Source organism: Tenrec ecaudatus, chromosome 5, assembly GCF_050624435.1.
Source record: "Tenrec ecaudatus isolate mTenEca1 chromosome 5, mTenEca1.hap1, whole genome shotgun sequence".
Lineage (NCBI taxonomy): Eukaryota > Metazoa > Chordata > Mammalia > Afrosoricida > Tenrecidae > Tenrec > Tenrec ecaudatus.
This window is the reverse complement of record NC_134534.1, coordinates 64,912,399-64,936,291: the sequence shown is the minus strand read 5'-3', so window position 1 is coordinate 64,936,291 and position 23,893 is coordinate 64,912,399. Positions and strand designations below refer to the sequence as shown.

At 37.0% G+C, this 23,893-nt stretch overlaps 1 protein-coding gene across 2 annotated transcripts in view; it reads right to left on the bottom strand.

Annotated features, from left to right (window-relative positions):
* Nucleotides 1–23,893, bottom strand: part of UBE2W (ubiquitin conjugating enzyme E2 W) — a 93,058-nt gene that overhangs the window by 23,945 nt on the left and 45,220 nt on the right. For both annotated transcript variants that reach the window (XM_075549563.1, XM_075549564.1), the window contains exons 3-5: nt 22,600–22,702; nt 11,213–11,368; nt 5,809–5,884 (exon numbers count right to left, since the gene is read on the bottom strand). In XM_075549563.1, coding sequence (XP_075405678.1) covers nt 5,809–5,884; nt 11,213–11,368; nt 22,600–22,702 — 335 coding nt within the window. The remainder of the gene's footprint in view (nt 1–5,808; nt 5,885–11,212; nt 11,369–22,599; nt 22,703–23,893) is intronic.

Here is a 23,893-nt window from a genome sequence, read left to right as displayed (position 1 = left end):
ACAATGAACTAAGCTTTAAAAACAAAACCTTTACAAAGAAAGCAAGTCGATAGTTTATAAGATCCATGTAGATGTATTATTACTTTGGAATCTGCAATAGAGGACATGTGTTTGTCATGGGTGTGAAAACTAACAGGAAGATGTGAAGAGCTTTCTCATTGCAGTCATTTCCCCAACAGAGTATTTTATAATACAGGCCCAGAAGTTAATACAAAATTAATGAAATAGAAACCTCTATGTTAAAAGACTGCACTAAAGTCTAGCAACTAAATTATAATGTGCTGAATCACTGAAAATAAAAATGATGATCCACATGGCAATGTAAAAAAATATACTTTTAAATGCAGTATTGCCTATTTAACCACCAAGCTTGTTATCTCCAAAAACATCATGTTTGATACCATAAATATTACACCGAGTAGTATAAATTTGCACTTGGCTAAAAACTGAAAGCTTGGCATTTAATTGAAAATGCCATTCTAGGGGGAACTGATTACAATGAGCTACATGTGACCTCCTCCTCCCTGGGGGACGGACAACAGAAAATGCCATTCTATTGACATATGGGGTTGCCCTGGGTGGAAATGACTTGACAGCAAGAGTTTTTTTTTTCCTTCATTACCACAAATATATCTTTAACAGGTTATTAATGGTTCCATTCAGCACAATAACTTTTCCAAAATATAATACCAATTACTAAAACAATTAAGCTATTCTCTGTAGCCCAATTCTCATCTTAATCAAATAGTTAGAAATTTAGCCTATAACTGATGTAACACCTGAGATAAGCTTACCATATACTTTCTAAAAGTGGAGTCCAATTAACTCTGGTAGCTGGATCTATAACACTTGTAGAATTACAAATAACCAAACTGAAATATTCTGTGACTCACAATATATAGTCAGGAGCATAGAGCACAAATCCTAAGTGCACAGATAAGTATGCAAACCCAAGGCATGTCCATTCTTTCCTTAATATGATGGTCATAATAGTATTTAAGGAGCAAAAACCCATTTGTTAGCAGAAAGAACACAGTTTAGTAGCTAGATGAAGAGAATTATTCAATAACAAAGCTGGCCTACCAAAATTAAAATTCTGTTGGAATAAACAAACTCATTTTGGGTCAAGACAAAGGTAAGGGCATAAGAAGTGGTAAAAGAGCACCAAATGGTGCTCTACTCAATTGATGTATGTACGGATTGTGATAAGAGTTGTATGAGCCCCTAATAAAACAACTGGATTTAGTGTCTTCCCAAAATAATGAGATAAAGACAGAAAAGTAGTTGTGGTAAAATTGCTTGGGGGAGAAAAGTCCCTCATTGTAACAATTTAATTTTTTTTTAAACTGGAAAGTCCCTCCTACAAATTAGTCTCGGATATACCATACAAATTACCAGTTTCAAAGCGGTGACACATCTACCAAGGCTAACTTCACTGGGCTTCTGAGAAACATGAATGAGAGAGAACGCTACTAGAAGATGGTCATTTCGTTCTCTCCAGAGTAAAAGAACTATCACATCATACTGGAAACACGTGCCTGGGCATTCCCAGGGACAGAAGACTAGAAGAAAATGAACACAGCAATAGTTCAGTAGTTATGAAGTTGCATGTCATCTCCAAGAAAGGCAGAATTAATTCCTTTTGTCTTTGAAGAGTTTAGAAAATTTAAGTTTTTCTTCAATGAAACCATTCAAGAAATATCTAAGAGTAGAAACATAATAGAATTGCTATCTATCAAGAAATAGAGGGCAAGGGTTAGAGCGAGTAAAAGCTTCAATCAGTGGTTCTCAAACTTCCTAATGCCGAGACTTTAAAACAGAACTCAAGTTGTAGTGGCCCCCCCCAACCATATAATTATTTTCGTTGCTACTTCCTAACTTTAATTTTGCTACTGTGTTGAATAGGGAGACCCCTGTGAAAGGGCCGTTCGACCCCCAACCGCTGGCTTAGATGAAGGAATTTAAGGGAATGATTTTGTAATCTTAATATGCGGCTTGCATGAAAGGGTTTACAACTATGGAGAGAACTACAGGGCAGGAGAAAGGGACCGATATTAAAAATCTGAAACAATTTTAAGTTCCTGTCTTCACACAGCCCTCTAACCCCAGCTGATTGTCTAGCCGGTTGAAACCAAATTGTAATTTATGTTTTCTTAAAAAAGCATAACCCTCTACTCCTTCCAAAGTTACAGACTATCTAAACCCTAAACTAATGTTTTGTTGTTGTTGCTGTTGTTAATTCTAGGCTAATTTATTTCTTTAGCCAATAATTGATAAAAGCCTTTTTAAGTGTTAGTCTATAACTGACTATTATCAATTCACTACATCTTTTTAAACAATGCTTTAGGAACCAGGGTTTTGTTTTGATCTGTACTTTCCTTTGTGGAAAGCAATCATTTATAAAACTAAAGACCAAGTCCAGGAACTCACTCACTGCCAGGAAATGGATTCCGACTTAAAGCAATCCTCCTGGGCAGGGCAGAACTGCTCCCTTGGGCTTCCCAAGACTCTGAACATAGATGCAAGCAGACAGCCTCCTTTGCGCCTTGGCGCTGTTGCTGGTTTTGAATCACAGACCTCGTGGTTACCAGCTCTGTGTGCCGCCTGTTAACCACCAGGGAACCAAGCCAAGGGAATATGTGGATTCTAGTTGACTATATAAATTTAATTATAATTATAGTTTCAGTAAATAATAATGCCTACTTTGCATCTTTAAAAAATTATTATGGTTGTTCTCTAATACAGAATTCTGAGGTCTCATTTATGCATAGAAATGGATGCAGACTTTTTTTCTAAGGAGATTCTTGACCTGCATCATAAGCTAATTCTTCAATCCATCAGTATACTGAGGTGGACTGTCTATACATTTATATACCATATATACTTGAATATAAGCTGACCCGAGTATCAGCTGAGGCACCAAATTTTATCACAAAAACTGCCTAAAAATGTGCTGAAAAACTCAGCATATACACGAGTATATATAGTAGTTATTTCAGAGCCCAGGTGAAATGTGGCTGAGTGTTCAGTTGCCCTGGTAGGCAGTCCGTGTAGTCATTATGGCCTAGGAAACCCAAAGGGGACGTTGTCCTCTGTCATCCAGGTCGCCGTGAGGAGCTGACTTGAGAGCACATGCCACCGCCACTTACTAACCTGAAGTTTACCTGTTTGCACAATGTCTTTTGACTTCTGTTTTGAAAATAAGGATTTTTCAGGAAAAAATTCTGAAAACTAACTTTTAGAAATGTGCTTTAGAGAAATTTTATATTTCTAATCTTATTGTGTGATATTTCCCTCATTTTTTATTTCCGAGGAGGTAATAAATACTGAAAGTCTTCTTACACAAAAGTCTTCTCATAAATCCTTTCAATTATGAGGGTTTCAGAAAGTACTGATACAAAATTATAGACCTTATTACTCAACAATAATATCAAAATTCAAAGCTACTATTTTACTGACATTGTATCCATCTGGGTCTAAAAGCTTCTGAAGTGCTGTTTACAAAATAATAACCCTCTTCAAAGAAGTATGTGCGCTCAGATTTATACCACATCAAAATGGCAGTTTGGGCATCCTCAAGGGACTTAAGCTGTGGTTCCTTTGAAATGTGTTTTGGTAGCAAAACATCCGGAGGGGCAAAATGAGGACTATACGGTGGAAGGGGTAAAGTTTCCCAGCAAAATTCTCATTGGACAGCCCCTTCTACCCTCAAAGAATGCGTAGATGTGTTTGTTGTCACAATGGGGAAAATGCCTTGGTATAACTTTTCCTGGTCTTTTCCTCACCAATGCAGTCTTAATTTGCTTACAATTTCTTCCTATGAAGTGCCCTGGAATCATCCCGTGCATCCTTCAAGAATATCTGTTATGATTACCCATTAGAGAAAAACAAACAAAAGCAGTTGCCATACTTTCTGGACTGACTTTTCTGCCTTGAATTTAACTGATTCAGTAAATCCTCTGCTCTCTGGATTGTACTGGTAACTTCAAAATTCATTCCCAGTAACAACTTGTTCCATAAAATGCTGTTCAGTAGCACTGATCTTGCTTAAAAAACTGGAAGACAGATTAGCTCTTAGAGCTAGCTGATCTTTACACAATGCTTTCGGCACCAATCATGCTGAATGCTTGAAGCCAAGACATTCACTAAAATTGAAAATGCAGGAGGATGTGAGCTCCCGACTTCAGGAGCCTTTGGATCAATGGGAATTCTACAATCACTTCTGTTAATTTCTGGACTTCACTCAGTTTCTTAAAGGTTGATGGTCTGTCTTCTCTCCGCTCATCCCTGAGGTCTTCCCACCTTCCTCCACAGTGCTGATCCATATAAAAACTGATGTAAAGTTTCAAGGATTCGGAAAGATGTCCATTTAGGTTTTGTTAAAAATGTATATCAATCAGCCCTGACCTCAAATAATTTTCTTACCATGACACAAAAAGTATCTTCTTTCAAGGCACTCAAGTGAGACTAAGACAGGTGTATTAATGAAGAATTTGCCTGATGCCATTCACTCATCACAGAGATATTTTCAACACGCTATGTTTAAAATTTGCTACCATAGTAGCAGTACTTTTTGATTTACCCTCATTTGGGCCAAATTTAGAAGAACTTGGAAGCTAATTACAGCTTTTCAAAATTTCTCTGCTTGGAAGTAAATATAGAAAAAATAGGAATATACTCAAGTGCTGGTTGTGGAATGGGGTAAGAAGAAAAAAAGGGGTGTGTGCATTTATATATGTTTATTTTATAGATTTAAGAACTTAGTATACCAAAATAAAGATGATCTGTGACACCTGAATGTCAAAAACAGAAAAGGCTTTTTTTGTACAAGCATGGTTTGTGTTTTAGAGATGACTTAGCATCTGGTCTAAAGGCAAAAGGATGTGAGAAGAATGAAAACCCAGCATGGTAATTCAAGCAGGGAGTCATTTAATTAAAGTATGGACATGTTCAAATTTTTAGCAGATCCTCAATGCCCAGAAAGGACTCCTTAAGCCTGCTTATCTAAAAATCCTGGAGCACAAGTTTTCAAATAACCAACTACCTCAAAGTTATATGGGCAGCTTTTTAAGCAAAAACAAACAAAAGCAGCATTCCAAGCACAGCAACAAAGTTTATAAGTCCCTCAAAGCAGAGTAACCAACCAAACCTTAGAAGAGAGTTCCCCAAAAGAATGTGTCCTCAAAAGATGGGCACACAGGCACGTGCGTCTGTGTGTATCATGAAGGAATTCATTCCTCATAAATAACATGTGCAGAAATAACAATTTAGAAAGAACGAACAAGAGTAGATTATAGTATAATGATGTCCCATTGAACATTTCCAGCAAAAAACTTTTCTAGTATTAAAATTTTTCTAGAATGAACTCAGAAGTTTACTAACCAAGACAAAGGGTTTGATTCTGAACTTTAAGCTTATTAAACTGCTTTCTCTAAGAATCATAGTACCTTGCCATAACACCAGTCATTATGCAAATACTTTTATTCTTTAGCATTGCATTATAAAACTTCTATTTCAATAATTAAGTTTTAAAATTTATAATTATTTTAATGAATTGATCCTTTTGCCTATTATATTTCATTTATTTTTAATTAAATGATAGCCATGGTCTTTATTTTTAATAAGCTGTCAAGATTCTCTTCTCAATTTACTTTTACCTTTGTATCAACTTGTTTGCCCAATTAAAAAAACCCAGTCTAATTTATAAAATATCTTAAGAAACCTTTTCCATATTTTAAAAATATAACATCTATTATATCTTCCCTTCTTCTTTTCAAGTGTTTAACAAATAGAAATTAAATTGCTTACCATGATACCACCACTTCGTTTTCTTTGGATTCTTGTTACATGTTCGAACATAAAAAGAATTATCAGGTGGACGTCTCTGAAATCAAAGAGTTTAAATAGATAAAGAAGACGTAAAAGTAGAAAAAAATAACATGGGAAGTATTTTAATGAAAGTTTTTTAAAAGTTTAAGCAAATTTTTTAGAGATAGCATATCAAACTATAAGCTGATACAAGAATAAATATATTCTCAGAAACGTACAGACTCTTGATGCCTTTTTTGTTCAAATATATGATTGTATGGGGGTGGGTTTCAGTGAGGACCTAGGGAATACTACCAGCCAAGAGTGGTAGCATCAAGTGGTTCAGATAATTTTAATTGTTTACCTTGTTCATTCCTAGAAATGATTTAATAACTACTATTTGTGGGAAAAAATAAAAAAGGAAATAAAACAGAAAAAAAGAACTAATTTATCTGAGAAACTATAACATAAATCTCTAAAGGATTATTGTGTTATTATGAAAATCTACTATGAAGCAAGGGATTCAGTTTCCAAATAATGTATGAGGAAAAGGGAGAAAAATATATAAGGGTTAATCCCCAAAAACACCGAAATTTCCTCCCCCACAAAGCTATATATTTATTTGTTTTTTACAAAACAACCTTATCACCTTCAAAGTACTTTCCATTACACTTAATACATTCGTCAAATCTGGGATTCCATTCTTGGAAACATTTTCAAACTCATCTATTTGAATGACTGACAGCACCTCTCTATTTATTTTTCTTCACCTCTTCTACATCATCAAATCTGTCCTCTCATGTCCCTCTGCATTGCAAAAACAAAAAGAAGTCGTACAGAGAGAGGTCAGGTGAATAAGGTGGATGGGGCAAGAGAAGAATCCTGGTTTTTTGTCAAAAAGTGGCACACTGAGATGGCTGTGTGAGCAGGTGCACTGCTGTGGTGGCAAAACCAGTCCCCCCTTCTGCCACAAATCAGGTCTTTTTCATCACACACTGTTACACAATGTTCAGAACCTAAAGAGAAAGCTTGATTTAGCAGTCTGACCTGGTGGAACGAACTCCGAATGCATGATTCCCCACATCAAGAAGACAAATGAGCATTGTCTTGATCTTTGGTTTCACTTGATGAGCTTTTTTTGGATGAGGTGACGATGGAGTCTTTCCACTAGCATGACTGATGTTTGGCTTGGGGGTCCTATGCATAGCACCATGTCTCCTCTCCAGTAATCACCTTGGGGGAAAAGCCTGGATCTCTTTGGAGTTGTACTTTCCAAGCACAGCAGGTTTCCACTGGATGCTCTTTTTCCTGGCCAGTCAGGATCCAAGGCACAAAGTTCACAGCAACCCTTCTCATTCTCAAATTTTCTGTTAAAATTCGCTGAACCGAGCTCCAAGTTAGTCCAGATAACTTCCCCATTTCTTCAATGGTCTGTCGTCAGGCTTCATGTACAAGTGCATGAATTTTGTCAACATTTTCATCCATTGGGGAAGTTGACAAATGTCCAAGACGAGGTTTGTTATCAACTGTCATTTCACCTTTGTTGAAATGAGAAAACCACTCGTGCACTACACTTTTCCCCACAGCGCTATCCTTGTAAGCTGTGTTCAAAATCACAACACTTTCTGAAGTATTTTCCCCATCAGGAAATAAAATGTCACAGCCGTGTGCTACTCTCTTAAATCAGCCATCACAAAAACCAGTTCAAGTGAAACTGCTTTTACGAAAAAATTCACTGTGTCTAGAGAGAACCTTCCCAGGAGACGCCCAGGTGCATTAACTCAGAGGGAGTTGCTTGATGCTTTCCTGGGGGGGGGGGTTACTACAAAAACTCCCCCAGGACTTTTTTTCCCCAGTTTTGGGGGGGTACCCGCTCATATATGGGAAGCTTCAGAAAAGTTCATGGAAAAATAGAATTAACAGATACTGTTAAAAGTTCCATAGACTTTTGGAAGTTTCCCTGCATTGGCATTTCTGAGACTCACACGCCGTAGTGGGAAATGTAGGGCAGTAGCTCTAAAAGGGAGCTACATAGACACAGCATCATCATTGACAATACATCTTAAAAGACAATTTTTCTGAAAAACTTAAAAGAACAAATGTGACTCTACAAATTTTCAAAAAATACTAGTGGAGAGCAAATGCTTTGAGAATGATTGGGGCAGGGAATATGCGGATGTGCTTTATACAATTGATGTATGTATATGTATGGATTGTGATAAGAGTTGTATGAGCCCCTAATAAAATGTTTAAGAAAAATACTTAAAATTTATGCTACAGCTACTGAAGGTAGGTGGCTTGTAAACTATATCTCACAATTTTTCCCTTAGCTTTCATTTTGCTTCCTTTCAGAAACACCCTAATAATTTGAATATTCTTATCAATAGAGACTTTAGTGTCTGGTCAAATTATCTCTTCAGACTTAACACTAGTTAACCAAGCAAATGAGATTAGCAGGTAGAAACATTTTTCTATGGAAGACTAGGGAAGAGTAATGAATTTGATAAGGCATCATTTAAGGGAGGTCTGAACAGAAAGTATTACCTCAAGTAGCAAGGAACCCTAGTGATTACCAGTTACTCTGTGATCCACAAAGTCAGAAGTTCAAAACCACCAGGTTGGTCCTGGGGAAAAAGGCGGGGATTTGTACTCTTGTCAAGAGTTAGTCTGAGAAACCCACAGGGGCAATTTCACCCTGTCCCACAGGGTCGCTATGAGCTGGCATTGACCCAGTGGCTATGAGTTTGACCTAAGTAGCATGCAGGAAAATAAGCACTTCCACAAATCATGTCAGACTCATCATCTGAGTTGAGCCTCACAATGTCCTTGTGAGTTAATATGAGTAGCAATTTAACATCAGAGAACAAACAGTAAGTTAAAACAACTACCCCAAGATAACCTTATGACACAAGTTGAGAAAAGAGCCCTAGAAGCTCCCAAGCTGACCACTCAAAGCTGTTAACCAAAAAGCTGGTGGTTCAGATTCACCTACTGATTCCAATGGCCAAAGATCTTCTAATCTGCTCTTGTCAAGGTTACGGCCTTGCAAATCCTAAAAGTGCATTTCTTCTCTTTAACACGGGACCACTCTGAGTCAAAAATCAACTTAATGGCACCTAGCAACAACGATAACAATTCGAAAAAATTCCTGAAAATTTGTGATGATGAAACTAGATGCAGGGCTATTTCAAAGGAGAAAAGATAATCTTCTCTGTTGTCTTTCAAAAGTTATAATTTGTGATCAAGTGGAATAAATCGTTACTATGTTACAGCAAGTAATTTCATAAATTTATTTTAACTATCTATTGATTAGAACCTAAGAACCATCAAAAAATAAGTTTCTGAGAAGGAAAAAATACCTCCTATTTGCTTAGGTAAAAAATATAATCAAACTGGTAGATGATTAGATATATAGGTTTCTTAGATAAAGAAGATTGTTTTAGGTGTGGAATACAAGCTGGAAAAACTGGACAAAGTGTGTTACAAGAGCACTGTTAAAAAAAAAAAGCACTGAAAATTAAGCGTTGTCAAAAAGCTTCCATCTCCACATTAGAAATTACCTTTAATCTACTGACAGACTTGACCTTCAACTTGATAACCACTCTTCATTGTGAAAAAGAAAAGTGAAATAGACTAAACCTCCAAATTCCATATTACAAGTAATTAAAGTTTAAGTTCAAAGAGAGTCAACTACTAAAGTTAAACCAATAGAGCCACGTCCAGCACGGAGTACAATTTACATGTTTTAATAGATATTTAAAGGTAGATATTTAAAGATATTTTAGATAGATATTTTAGGTAGATATTTAAAGATCTTCTTATACCTTAGTTAGATCTCGGGCCCCAAAGCCCATGAACGGCTCCTCTTCATTCGTGTCACCTGGCATTTCAGCCAATAAACAGAGCATACAGTAGACACCTAATTTTAATTATATTTCACAGAACAAATTGCCAGAAATCTGACTTCCAGATTATCACTTTTGATAACCACATTAATATAATTACTTTATTTAAAACATCCCATATCAGTAATTTAAAATGTAATGACTAACCTTATATTCAGTATGCAATAACCACTAGTAGCAGATAACTAAATGTGAGGGGAATGATGAAGGTTAGAAAAGGAGGAAGGTGGCATAGAGCATATTCTCTCGCTTCCAATGGTGAATCCCACATTTACATGAAGAGCGAAGTTAATCATCAAAAGGCAAATGGCAGAATTACATGCAGGCTTCACTGGTGTTCACCCGCATAACTTCTCTATTACACTTTGTGTTACATTCTCAATCTCTATAAGCATTAAATATAATAGTAATATAAAACCCTTGCTTACACAAGCAGTTCTGCTCTACTCTTAAAAGTTTAAAACTTGCGTACGTGCGTGTGTGCGTGTGTGTGTGTGTGTGTGTTGAGGAAAGGAGAAGACATGGAAGTCACAAATAAATACAATTTAACCCACATCTGCCATGCTTTTAAAAAAAGTAACACCAAGAAACCTCTATGGATCAAAGGCCTCAAGAAATGACTTTAGGAAGCAGTGGTTTAGTGTTTCAAATTCTAGATAATCGACCATTAGAAATGGTTTGAGTCTTATATGCTCTTAAAATACTAATTTAATGCAAAAAATGGCAATCTGTCAAAATTGAAGAACTGAGGAAAAACTGCTTGCAAAACAAAAAATCCTAGTTCCCTACTTTCTAAAATAAATGTATTTCTAACAGAAAAGAGACTTTAAAGTGTAGAAACATGAAGAGTATGATCCACTAACCCTCAAACAGGGATAACACAGGACTAGAAATGTGCAAAGAGAAGTCAGGCTTTAAAGAGTATTCTAAATTTACGTCAACTGATTTCTCTATCTTTCTGGGGTTTCTTTCTTTTCTCCCCACCACACACACAATCGATAGTAAAGGAAAACAGAAGAAAGTTCGTTAAAAGACTGCTGCTAAGCTCATCTTCTTCTTTCAACACAGGAAAGTTCTGGTTTCAAGGAAATCCACTAAAAGAAGCTGATAAAGTAGAAGCTAGCAAGGAAAGAAGGGAGCTGTGGGACTTGAGCCTGTGCTCTCCACACATCTGAAAAGTGTCTTGTGTACTTTTGTCCTATGCATGCTACAGAGATAAAACCCCAGATTATTAAACAAAGTCTGTACAAATATCCCGTCTAAGAAAAAAATATATACATATAAAACAATGAGTGACTTCTGGCCAATTTAACATTTAAATTGCTTGGTTAGAATGAAAGATCAAAATGATTTTCCAAAGTATTACTAAGTATAGCATTCCCTACAATTTTATAATCAAATCGTAAATCCTTTCTTAAATACAAATAACTATACATTGAAATAGTTTACCTACCTAAACTAAAGGAAATATTACCTGAAATAATTCTGAAAAGTCCTACCTTCTCTTTGCAGCTGGAAAGCATGCTAATAATGCTAAGACAAACCGACTGGACTGAGAGCGCTGGGGACCAGTCTTCTGTTAGAATGGATAAACAGATATGACCATTGCTATAAACATGAGGATGAACAGGAATATTTTCACCAGTAAACATGACCTAAGAAAGAATAAAATTCCATTAACACTCAATATTCTAGGTTCCTAAAAATGTAAAAATTTTCCACAGGTTTAAGTATTGATTTTTAAAAGCGAAAACAAAACATAGCACCAGGAACAAAGTAAACACCTGTTTTTTCTCATTAACTCAATAAACAGTGATTTTGCTGTCTGAATAACCATATACAAAAGAAAAAAATCTACAGTTACTCCAGAATATTTTATTTCATATTTTAGCTTGTTCAGAAAAATCCCCTTTAGAGTATATTTTTAACATTACTATGCACTTTCATTCTAGAGACAGCTACATTTACAAGAATGGTTCTTCAAAATCTACTTAGTGCTGTGAGCATATAGAAATAAAACACACTGAAATTCCAAAAAAGTATCAATTTTGGGATAATGAGTTACAATTGGAAGGAATAAACCTACCACCTTAAACAATGGTACCACTTAAGGTGCCACTATGCAAAAGGACGTGTTATATATTTCACCTCCATAATAAGCTCATATATTATGATGAACACAAAAGCATTACTACTATTAATCAGCAAATAACTATGTCTCTGGATGGAAAAAATAAGGACAGAGTAAGTCTCCCAACTACTACCGGTCTTTATAGTTTCTTTTGCTTAGTTTTTCTAATATTTTTTTCTTCTTCTTCTTGCCTCAGCACTGTTTCGTAAAGCAAAAAAATCTATTTTTTATTTTACTCTATTAATTCAAATACTCCAAGAGCAGTGTTTCTTAAATATATTCACATAAGCACCTGTAGAGAGTAAATTCACATGCTTTATAATCTGTAATACACACACCAAGGTAGCTCAAAGTAATCACAAGCCTTATGCTTAAGAATTTATACATACAGCTGCTGCTGCTGCTGGGTGCCATGGAGTTAGTTCTGATTCATAGCGCCCCTATATACAACAGAACAAAACTCTGCCTGGTTCTGTGTCACCCTCACAACTGTTCTTCGGCCTCAGTCCACTGTTACAGCCACGCTGCCAATCCATCGTGTGATGTCCTTCCTCTTTTCGCTGTCCCTTCCTTTTACCAAACGTAACGTTCTCTCCTGAGAACATGTTCTAAGTACACGCAGTAATTGAGTTGTCGAACTCATTCCTTCCAACCTCATGTTAGAAGACAAGAAAGTTTGAGAACTGAACATATTTTTCCCATAAAATAATGGGGGGGGGAACTGACCCTGAGGTCCCAGAATTACACTCATAAATTCATTTTTTCAGGAATTAAAATTCACCATGGAGGTTTCTAGCCTTCTCATAAATCACTGTCTCGGACACCTGGTCTCATACACTATTACCATATTAGCTACTTTAATGACATTTTTTTGTTTCCAAAATGTTGCTAATGTTGACCTAGCCGCCAAATCCGACAAGCAGCGACCTATGTTGCAATGACCTTTCTTCTCACAGCTTTTCCTCTTAGCCTTCCTGCTGTTCGCACTTTCTTTGGAGTCATGGGTACGATTTGTAAAATAAAGTGCAAAGAAAAAAAGCACAGTGATAAATGTTTTACTGCACAATCAAGCACTTTATGTTGTCAGGCTGAGAGCAGCGCTGGAACTGAAGTGTCACCCTCTGTGCCCGCAGCTAGAGGCAACTCCAGGTGCCATTCACTCGGGGCTCACACTGATTCGAGCACCACGCACACTTATGAACACCAAGTACACTTTTTTTAATTATGCTGTTTCTGTGGTCGAAAGTTTGAACTTGGAGCCGTGCAACAAGGCAATACTGTATAAGCTACTACTAAAAGTATATATATGCAAATACTCCACGAACAATATATTAATATAAAAACACAAATTGATTTAAATAACATCTTTTAAATCATTTAAATAATTTTAAAGATATGCATTTATTTTGTGATTCAGCACTAATTTCCAAGCTAGCCATGAAAGGAATCAACAGAAAAGGTGCGACTAACTATTGGTCTTTCCTTGTCCAGGGAAAAGAAGATTGAAGAAAATCAAAGGCAAATTAAGACAATTTTTTCAAGGGACCAATACAATAGCCGCACAATCATCAGCCTCCATGACTCTAATACCAAAAGAATGAGATGGTACCTGGCTACCACTAACAACCGCTCTGAAAGGGATCACAGGTGGTTATAAGTAGAATGGTAGAAAAATGCGGAACAAAATTCGCAGTCTTAAAAAAGACCAGTTTTATTGATCACAGAGAGTCAGGAGGATCTCCCAATGCTAAGGCCCTCCGTTGTCATCCTTCAAACCTGGAACTGAACTCACTCTCATGGCTAAATTTTATGGAGGACATGACACAAGGGAGGTATACCCTACATACAGCAACCAACGATTCGGGATGAAGAAGGGCAGCACTTGGTCAGGATAAAGCTCAGAAAGAAGAGCTAGGGAAGAAAGATGGACAGCAATAAGAAACACCCGGAGGGAGAGGATGGGTGCTGTTTTACCAAGTATGAACTTTGGATGGAACATAGATTTGCTTTGTAAACTTTCACATAAATCGAAACAAAAAGAAAATTAAAATCTCCTACAAAACCCTATGGGTCAATTCTACTCTCTCTTAAAAGGTCACTCTAAGTCAATAGTACACAACACAAGAAGGCAAAGTAAAAAAAATAAAACTAAATTAGATTTCAAACAAAATTTAATTGACTGAGGTCCTCAGGAGTTTGTTTTTTTAAAAGATAACACCCGAAGTTCAGGTCTAAAATACAAATTCAATGTGCCCACGTACACTGACGGAGAAGCTATATGTAACTTTTTTCGAAGCTCATTAGATTTAAGCCAGCAGTTACTAAAGCAGACTTACAATATCTCTCCTAGCCTTGCAAACTGCTTCCCCCCCAGGGAGTACAGCAGAATCTCACTAAAGAGAAACATTCTAACCCCTAAGGTATGACAGAATTGATTAAATATATTGCTCTAGTTCAGTGCTTCCCCCAAAATGGCAGTACTGGCCCCTGGAGGGTCGCTGCAACGATTCAGGGAGGCTGCAAAAGCAGACGTCTTTTACTCAGACTATGGGCTATATAGTACCAAAGTTTTTCATTGCCGGGGAGACACCGAGTAATTTTTATTTCAAGGGAGTAGTAGGCCAAATAAGTTTGGGAACTTTTAAGCTCACATAAAATAAGGATGGCCAGACTAAGGTATCTCATAATTGAAAGTGGAATTTTTACAAGGTGGATTTTTTTCTTAAATCTGGCTAATTTTTTTTTACAATTTTAAAATTTAGTAAAGTATTCTTCACACCAGAGGGGCCTTTTCAAATATTTCTAATACTACTAATTTAAGGGACTTAATTTTCTTAGATGAAGCTAATATAAGATGGCAAAATGAATTTTCTTTTTTCAAAGAAATGACTTTATACTCTTTCAATTTTCTTCTTTAAATTCTGGTCATCAACATTTAACCAAACCAACACATACATGCACAAAAGGTAAAATAAAGAGTTGGCAAATAAACGTATCAAGCCTCAAAACAGGAGACTATTGAGCTACTAGCTGTTCTCAATTGTAAGACCTCCTGAAGGAGTTAGACTCCGTTATGGCTGTGTTGTAAGCACTGCACTTATCTCAGTGCCGCTTTCAGGAGTCGTCCAGTGGATCCCAATTCATAGTGACCCCACATGGCATGAGAGAACTGCACCCCTGGGTTGCCTAAGGAGTAAATCTTCAAGTCTTTTTCTCCTGCAGAGCTGCTGGTGGGTTTGCACTGCCTACACCTGTCAGTTAGCACAGACTTTGCCCGCTTATTCACCATACTAAAATATAGCTTTTAAAAAGCACATCGCTTTCTTTGGTCTTATTATTAATGTACGGAAAGGAATTAAGTGTGCTGCCTGTAACGAAGCTGGTCCCTAAGGTATGTAGAAATAAATGGCTGCACAAAGATCTTACACTTCTATCTACATTGTTTAAAATGTCTTTTTTAACAATTATGAAGAATAGCTTATTATATCTTATGAACTTGATATTCCCACAATAGATGTCTAGATCAGGAGTTTATTAATGCCAAAAATCTACTTTGGGATATTCATTTAGCCACAAAAAATCATTAAGTGTCAAAATATGACGCTCTCCTTTGGCAAAGGAAATCATTGTCTCAGTAAATATCAAGAAAAATAACAGACAATAACCAAGACAAAGGTAATTCCAGTGACAAATTTGTTGAGCCAAAGGACAGTATTACAATTTTTCCTGCTCTCCCAAAGTAGAGCATTCCCATGAAATCTTTCACAAATCAAAATGGTGCAAAGTAAAGAAGTAATTGCCATTAATTTATATGAGAGAAAACTTTGAGTCTCAGACCCAAAAGCTAACTTATCAAATCATACCAAATGACACCTGAGACCTAAGACAACTTCAGTAGAGTAAAGGCAGGAATGGGACAAAAGCACTGCCTGTATAAAGCAGAAATAACCTATGTGCAGTGCAGTTCCCGGGGAGGGAGCTTGACCAAGCCATTCCCACCGTGTCTTTAGCAACTGGCTACAAAACAAATGCTAACTGCTTGTTTCCCTTTTTGACTTTTTGTAAAAATGAAAAATAATCTTCTGATTTCTTTCTATTAGTGAAACAGGTACTTTAATATATGCTAAGTGGTACAGAGAAAATCTTTGAAAAGCAGGAGATAACGGGTTTTCGGGGCAGAAAATGGTTACACACGAAATCACTAGACACCGAGTTAAGAATTATGCATAAATCGAAAAGTAAACCAGGCGAGAAAAGGGTTAAGGGTCAACAGCAGAAAACACAAAGCAGACAGTCCATTCACAGAAACGAGAGCCAGAAAATGAAGTAAGGACAGAAAAGGTTTCGCAATCTGGGGGGGATAAAACAAAAATTAAGTCCGATCTCAAAAACCCTTCAAGTGGGACTTTTTATACATGCTGCATGCAAGGCAAATGCACCAGCCTGAAATGTTTAGGGAAGAAAACAAGTTTAATTAGTTGCATATAGTGCCTAACCTTCCACATACAGAATTTTAGAAGTCAGTCTAAACATAGAAAAGCTGCGCTTACATGCCAGAGATGAATTCCTGAAATGAAATAAAAATATTTGTTTGAAGAGTTTATTCACATACACGGCTCGTGAACACAGTTTCCACCAACAGTTTTGGAGTTAACTCTGACATCCTGAGTTCTCTACATGATGTAATGGAAAAAGTAATTAAGGCTGAAGTTCTTCAAGCGTGTGCTTTTACCTATCCTCATTTATTTATTAAATAGTCACTATAAACCAAAGGAGAAAATGAAGATTTCTGTTATTTTAATGCAGTCAGAGAGGTTCTGAAAATATAAGAAATTAAGCTATTTCCAAAAAGTGATATTATAAGACAAATGAATATAATTAATTTGAAGCCATGGGGAATAAAGAATTTTGGAACTTATTCATACTAGTCACATAGCTTGAATGGCTGATGGAAGATTGCACATATTCCGCACTGCATGATCCACGAGTACAAAATAATTAACACATGTTAAACAAGTTCTTTGATGGAAATAAAGATCTGAAAGGAACTTAAATCTAATATATGGGAATCATGCTTGAAATTCTCTGTGTTCGCAGCCCTTAGGGGATCTCTCAACTTCTGAACATCTATCAAAGTGGCTCGTTTTTAAGAACGGGGAGTGTTAAGAGAAAACTAATGCTCAGGATTCCCCACAACTTACAGGGAAATAGCAGATCCCATAGCCAAGCTCCAAATTTCAAGTAGTACAACTTCTGGGTAACTTTGGGGTCAACTTTGTATTGTGAATCTATTCTGTACAAAAGCCTCAGCATTGTTGGCAGGAATAAAATGTAAAGATTAGGCAATGGTTTTTAATATAAAATTCATAGTACAAAGATTTCCAAACATCAAGCCCATTACTGAAAACCTTTCCAACACTGAGGTCTTATCAAAAAGAAGGTTAAGACTATGTTCATACTACTAGTCTGGAGATAGAAAGCCAGACACTTTAGGTACAGTGTCAGACTTGGTCAGAATGTAGTTGAACACAGAATTTTTATCAAAATAATGTGAGTGCTGTTTTTATAAGCCACATTGTTTTCATAAGCTTGCTCTAACAATTATTTTTCACATGCTACTGAAATTCTTTTCCGTTAGCTTGGTTCACTAAGTTTAATGCAAGACTTTGTTTTGGGGCCGACTGGTATGAAGGTTCATTTCCCAGCAGTATACCCTTCCTTATTAGTTTCTCACACAGCCCCTCTCTCTCAGCAGGATTCTCTCCCTGCTCTGTAAACTACTTCACAATGGGGGAAGAAGTCACTGTTCCACACCCAGAAATAGCCTTCACCAGAGCAACTGACTCCTGTGCAAAAAATGCTCATCAGAGAGGTCGCTCAGGTGAAAACAGCAGGCCCAAACCTCTCTAAGGAGGCCCTGGGGGTGTGGCAGTTACACACTGAGTTGTTAAGCACACACCTCCGGGCGTAGTTTGATACTGCCAGCTGCTCCGCAAGAGAAAGGTCTTCCTGTTCCCATACAGAACTCATGGGCTCAGACTCTCCCAAGGACAGTTCTACTCCGCCCTAAAGAGTTGCTGGGTCAGACACGACTGGACGGCAGTAAGCTGAGAGAGCCCAAACTCCACTAATGACTTCCCGATCATGTTTTATACCTTTGTTAGACAAGCACGATCAAAAATAGCATTTTTGGAATATTGCGTGAGGATGAATTCACTTGTGGAAATGTCACTAGATATGAGAGGTGTGCACATAGGTATGTGTTGCCAGAACTTTGGAAACAATTTTGTCATTTCTACTCCTATGTGAATGAGTGTGTTATTTACATGGGAAAAATACAGTACTCATATGAGCAAATGTTTTTCTCTAATAAAAAATGTAATATTACAGGATGAACAACTATAAAAATGAACACATGTTATTATTGTAATAGAAATCAGATATTTGATTATATTTGATATATAATATAAAACCAAACCAAACTCATTGCCATTGAGTTAATCACTCATAGAAACCCTATAGAACAGGGTAGAGCTGCCCCTATGCATTTAAGGCTGTAAGCCTTTACAAGAGAAGAAAGCCTCATCTATCTTCCACAAAGCCACTGATGGCTTTGAAATGCTAACCTTGCAGGGAGCAACCCAATGCATAACCACTCGTGATATACCGTATAGCCTAACATAAATAATAAATGTACCTAGGGGTTACTATTTTAGCATAGTTTTCAATGTTAACCTCCTCTACTAGTATGTGTCAATATCAGGCTTTCCCTGGTTCTTCATAATCAGCACCAGTATGCAAAAAATTCCTGGATATGATGTAATGAATCCGGGCAAATTCCCTAGGGCAGTAACTGTTTTCTCTCCTATACCCTGTGCTGTTCTAGCCTACCAGTCTTCATTTCTTGTCTCCCCTACTAACTATGGCCCCCATTAATTGGGTTCTCAGATTACTGTTGCCTTGACAGATGTCTTAAATGCTAAATAGTTAAGGCAGTAAAATTTGCTTCCATTTTCACCTCCTGCAATAGTCTTCATGTAACCAGACTGAAGCAACTACAGCATATGGACACAAATCTCAGAAAGGCCATATCCTTTCATGTCGTGCCCCATTTTTCAGTTGTGTCCTTTAAGGCCCAGTGCCAGTAGGCTTTTCTCCGCCCTACTTTCATCTAACAGCCTGTTCTACTAGACTGTGCTATAGGGTCACGATGAGTTGGCAATAACTGATTTCTCATTTGCTCCTTAAGCATATAATTCATACTTAAATGTACTGTCTTTATAGTTGCTTAGGCCCAAAACCATGGCCTTTTGATTCTCCATTCATATCCCACATTCAATTCTTTAGCGAATCCTGTTAGTACCTAAAATTTATGTCCCGAATATGACTACCTCTGTAATCTACACACACACACACACACACACACACACACACACACACACACACACACCCCTCCCTTGGATTATGGCGATAAGCTACCTGGTCTCCCTGAGTTGCGCACAGCACTGATACTGAGCAGAATGATTCAATAAGCATTACAAAAGCATTTGGAAAATAAGGGAAGGAAGGGGACTCTTGGTTTGACTGCATTATGCCAATATTAGTGTTTTACAAACTGCACATTTGCAGCGAGCCTTTGTCAAGTTAGTCTATTGCTATCATTTTTCCAACTGTATGTGCTCACTTTGTGTCCGTAGTGTTTTCGTAATTCTCACAAGATTTCAAATTTTTCATACTGCTATCGCACACTTAACATAGTACAGTATTTGTCTACTGGAGTGTAAGCATAACTTTGAAATGCATTGGGAAAAAAACAACATAGAAAACTGATTGTGGGAGCAACTGCACAAAACAGCTTGATGTGACTGACCTAAGGAACGATATATCTGTATTAGCTCCCCACAAAATGATTTTTGGAAATAAAAAATAATTGTATGCCTTGCTTTGTTCTAACATTTGCTTTACTGAGGTGATCTGGATCCCAATACTCAATATCTCCAAGGTATGTCTATGTAAGAGTGGGGAAAAGGGAAGAATTTAAGATGAGCAGTAGACAGTAACTCAAGGGAAAGGAACAAAGATTTTTTTAATCTTGTTATGAAGAAGACTGAGTTGAGATTTATTAAATTTGATATGCTTTTAGGTATTAAAATAGAGCTTCCAATAAAACCAACCCATTGCCATTGAGCTGACTCTGACGCATAGCATCCGTAGAGGACGGAGCAGAACTGCCCTGTGGGGTTTCGAACACTGTAATCTTTTCAGAAGCAGACTGCTTCACCTTTCTCCTTTAAAGTGGTTGGTGGCTTTGCATCACCAACCTTTCAGGTAGCAGACAAGTGCTTAACCACTGCACCAACTGAGTTCCCCGAGTCACCCAAAAGGGGTGCCAAAGTCAGTCCCAGAAAGAAAAGCTTGTACGCCCAGTTGTAGGCCTGGGAGGAGAGGTTTAAAGTGGTTGGAGAGAGTGGAAAGAATAGTGACGAGACGGAGAGAGACGGAGAAAGAACCTGACTAACACAATCAGGAGAGCAGAGGGAAGAAAAAACAAAATCACAAAGAATGACAATGCTCAAACTTAATAAAGAAAAAGTCCAGAGAAAAGTTTGAGGGTACCAAAAGTTTGATGCTTTCAAACATTAATAGTCAAAAATGATGCTGAGAAGAGGGCAACTAAGGAAAATGAAGCTAATTTTCTAGATAGGAGAAAATAGCAGTTTTAGTTTCGATTACAGTACATGGAAGCTAATTACAGAGAAATACAGCAAAGTTAATAAAAACACACGAACTTCCAAAATCTTAGCAATTTTCTGCGCACATTTTACAGCTTAAGGAGTTCATGTGATAGCTAACTCTATGTGTCCACTTGGCTATGCCATGGTGCCCAATTGCTCGGCTAGACACTAGTTTAGGTGTTGCTGTTTGGGTATTTTTATAGATGTGATTAAACAAAAGAGAGTACCCTTGAATGATGTAGGTAGGCCTCACCCACATATACATAAGCATTAATCCTCATATCCAATTTGGTTCGGTTGCTCTAGAGAACCCAGACAGTATCCATTTACTCCTATGCTTTGGAAAATTACCTCTGCATATCTATAGTACAATGCAATATTGACTTTTACTTATGTTCCTACAGTCAAGTAAAAACTGGTTCAAAGTGGTAACGAAATATGATTTTCCTTCAAATAGCAAACTTTATTTAGCATTTAACATATTGAATTTCATTATTTGGAAAATTTCATATCTAAAACATCCCATTACCTAGCAATATAAATAGATAAGCCTTGAAAGCTTTATCATGTTGGCCAACAGAGCTAAAAAGCCTCAAATTCTAAAATCAAAGTACACTTGTCCCGTGACAACCACCAGGGATCAGGGGTGCAGGGGCACAGACAAAGCACCCCCATGCCTTCAAAAATCCTTGTGTATTTTCTGACTCCCCCAAAACCTAGCAACTAATAGCTTATTGTTGATTGGGAGCATTACCATTATAACAATTAACACATTTTTATGTTAGACAAGGAGGTTTCAAAAGTTTTGTGTAAATGAAATGAAAAAAGAATTTAAAATTTCAACAAACCATATGAAGTTCCCTCATATGTATTATATCCTGCACCCACATAAAGACTGCATTTTTAGCATAAGGTAAAATGTTTGTCCCCAAAAGTACAGTTTCCTCGCCTGCTGGTGTAGCTGCAGTAATGGCTTCCTGTTCTTTCTGTACAATGGTCCTTACACTGGATTTCTTTATCTTGAAACAGCAGGTACCCACAACTGCAAACCTCAAGCTATGATAAGTCTGAAGCAATTCAACTTTTCCATGCAGTGTCATGACTTCCAGCATCACTTTGTTATTTCATATGGGTCCCAAGGTGTTATTCAAAGTTTATGGTATTACACTGAGCCCGATAAAAATGAAAGAACCACGAGAGATCACTTTGTACTGCAATAAGCAATTTACTAGAGAGATGAACTGCTCACAGAGATGATCAGAGTCACAAGATTTTTTTCAAAATCAGCATTTAAGTGGACTTATGTGGTTCAAACCCGTGTGGTTCAAGGGTCAATTGTACTTTGTAATAATACTCTGGCCAAAAAGTATTTCTAGTAATTCATCTACCGTATCATCAAGCCAGATGTCTGGAAGTCATCCTAAATTCTCCCTTCCACTAATCCCCAAAGTTTAATAATTTACCATAGTTAAGTAGGACTCAAAAAATGCTCCCCTAACACAATATTACCCCTTGTCCAAGTATTAAGTCATTAACTAATTCGACTGAGCCTCCTATTATAATTATCAAATTTTTGGCTGACATCTTGTAATGTATTCTGAGTCCTCGCTACACTAAAAGACTGCAAAGAGAGCATGTAAATAAAAAATCAAATAACTTTCAGCAGAACATACGCCTCTTCACCATGTCATAATATTACTGCCTTACCTAGGAAGAGCTACCTCCTGTTAATCCAAAATGCAAATGTCCCCACAACCTACAGGCGCAGATTCCCGTTCTCCTTTCAAACTGTATGAAATGCTTTTAAATGCTTCCTGGAAGCATAACAGCAGCAAAGCCTTGATCTCCAAAATTGCAATGTTTCTAAACCTTGATTATACTGCAATTAAAATTATGAAGGAACAAATCCATCTACCTACTTACAATAAACTTTTTTAAAGTTTTTAACTTAGTCAACATTAGTAATTTATCATTTTGCCATAATCTGTAAGTATAATAAGTTAAAGAACAAGATAATTACCTGAGGAGAGTCAAAAGGATATCGACTACTAAATTTAAATAAAAGTTGAAACTTTTCTCCTTCATATAAGGTACCTGGTGCACCTTCCATGTCTACAATCCACCTAGAAAACAAAAATAAATAAATAAAAACTTAACAGTACCGATGGCTAGGGAATAATGAGTACTTCCTTCAACTATGCCAATTATTAGGGCAGGAAACATTCATATTTAATAGCACATTTCTATAATAGGTGGGCATTAATACCCACCCTCTTCGTCTTACGCTCCAGAGTTAAATAACTGCATTAAGGACTGACAGCTGGCAAGGAGTAAATCTAAATTTTTATCTAGGTCTGAAATAAAGCAAAACAAAAACAAAAACCAAACAATGCAAGCTCCAAAGACTGTGAACTTTTCATTTATGCTATTTTAAATTAAGGTAAAAATAGATATAGTACTTGCCAATTCAACATCATTCACATACAATACTCAATATGCGCAATCACCACCACTAGCCATTTTCAAATCATCGCACCAAGACTATCTAACTCAGTGGCCCCTGAGCAATGATTCCACTTCCCCCGTTGTTGTTGTTGTGTTCAATAACAACAGTTAGCTGGTTTCAACTAATAGAGATGTAAGACAGTAGAACTGACCCATATGGTTTCCTAGACTGAAATCCTGACATATTTTCTTATGGGAGCCACAGGGTGAGTTTGAACTATTTATTGACTGGCTTCAGCAACAAACTCAAGAGCCCAAGCAGAGTTCCTTCCCAATCCCTCAAAGTCACTGCTATTGAGCCAATTCCAACTCACAGTGGCCCTAGGGGGCAGAGCAGAACTGCCACTGCAGGTTTCCAAGACCAAATCTTAAGGGAGTGGAAAGCCTCATTTTTCTCTTGTAAAGCAGCTGGTAGTTTTGAACTGCTCACCTTGCAGTTAGCAGCCCAGTGCATAATCCACAGGGCTCACTTTCCAACCCTCAGGGACCATTAATAAACTCTATCTATATATTTGCCTATTCTAGATACTTCATATAGGTATGCTCATATACTATTTCTCCTGTGACTGGTTTCACTCAAAGTATGTTCAAGGTTCATCTACATTGTAGCAAATAACAAGGTTTCATTTCTCTTTATGGCTACTATCCCATCACATTTTTAAAATGCATTCATCTGTTGATAAATATTTGCTGGTTTTCAACTTTTGGCTACTTTTGAGTAGTGTTAGAATGAACAAACACTACCTGGTCTACAAATTTCTGTTTCCTAGTCTAGAAATTTCTGTTTGTGTTGCTTCTTTCAATTCTTT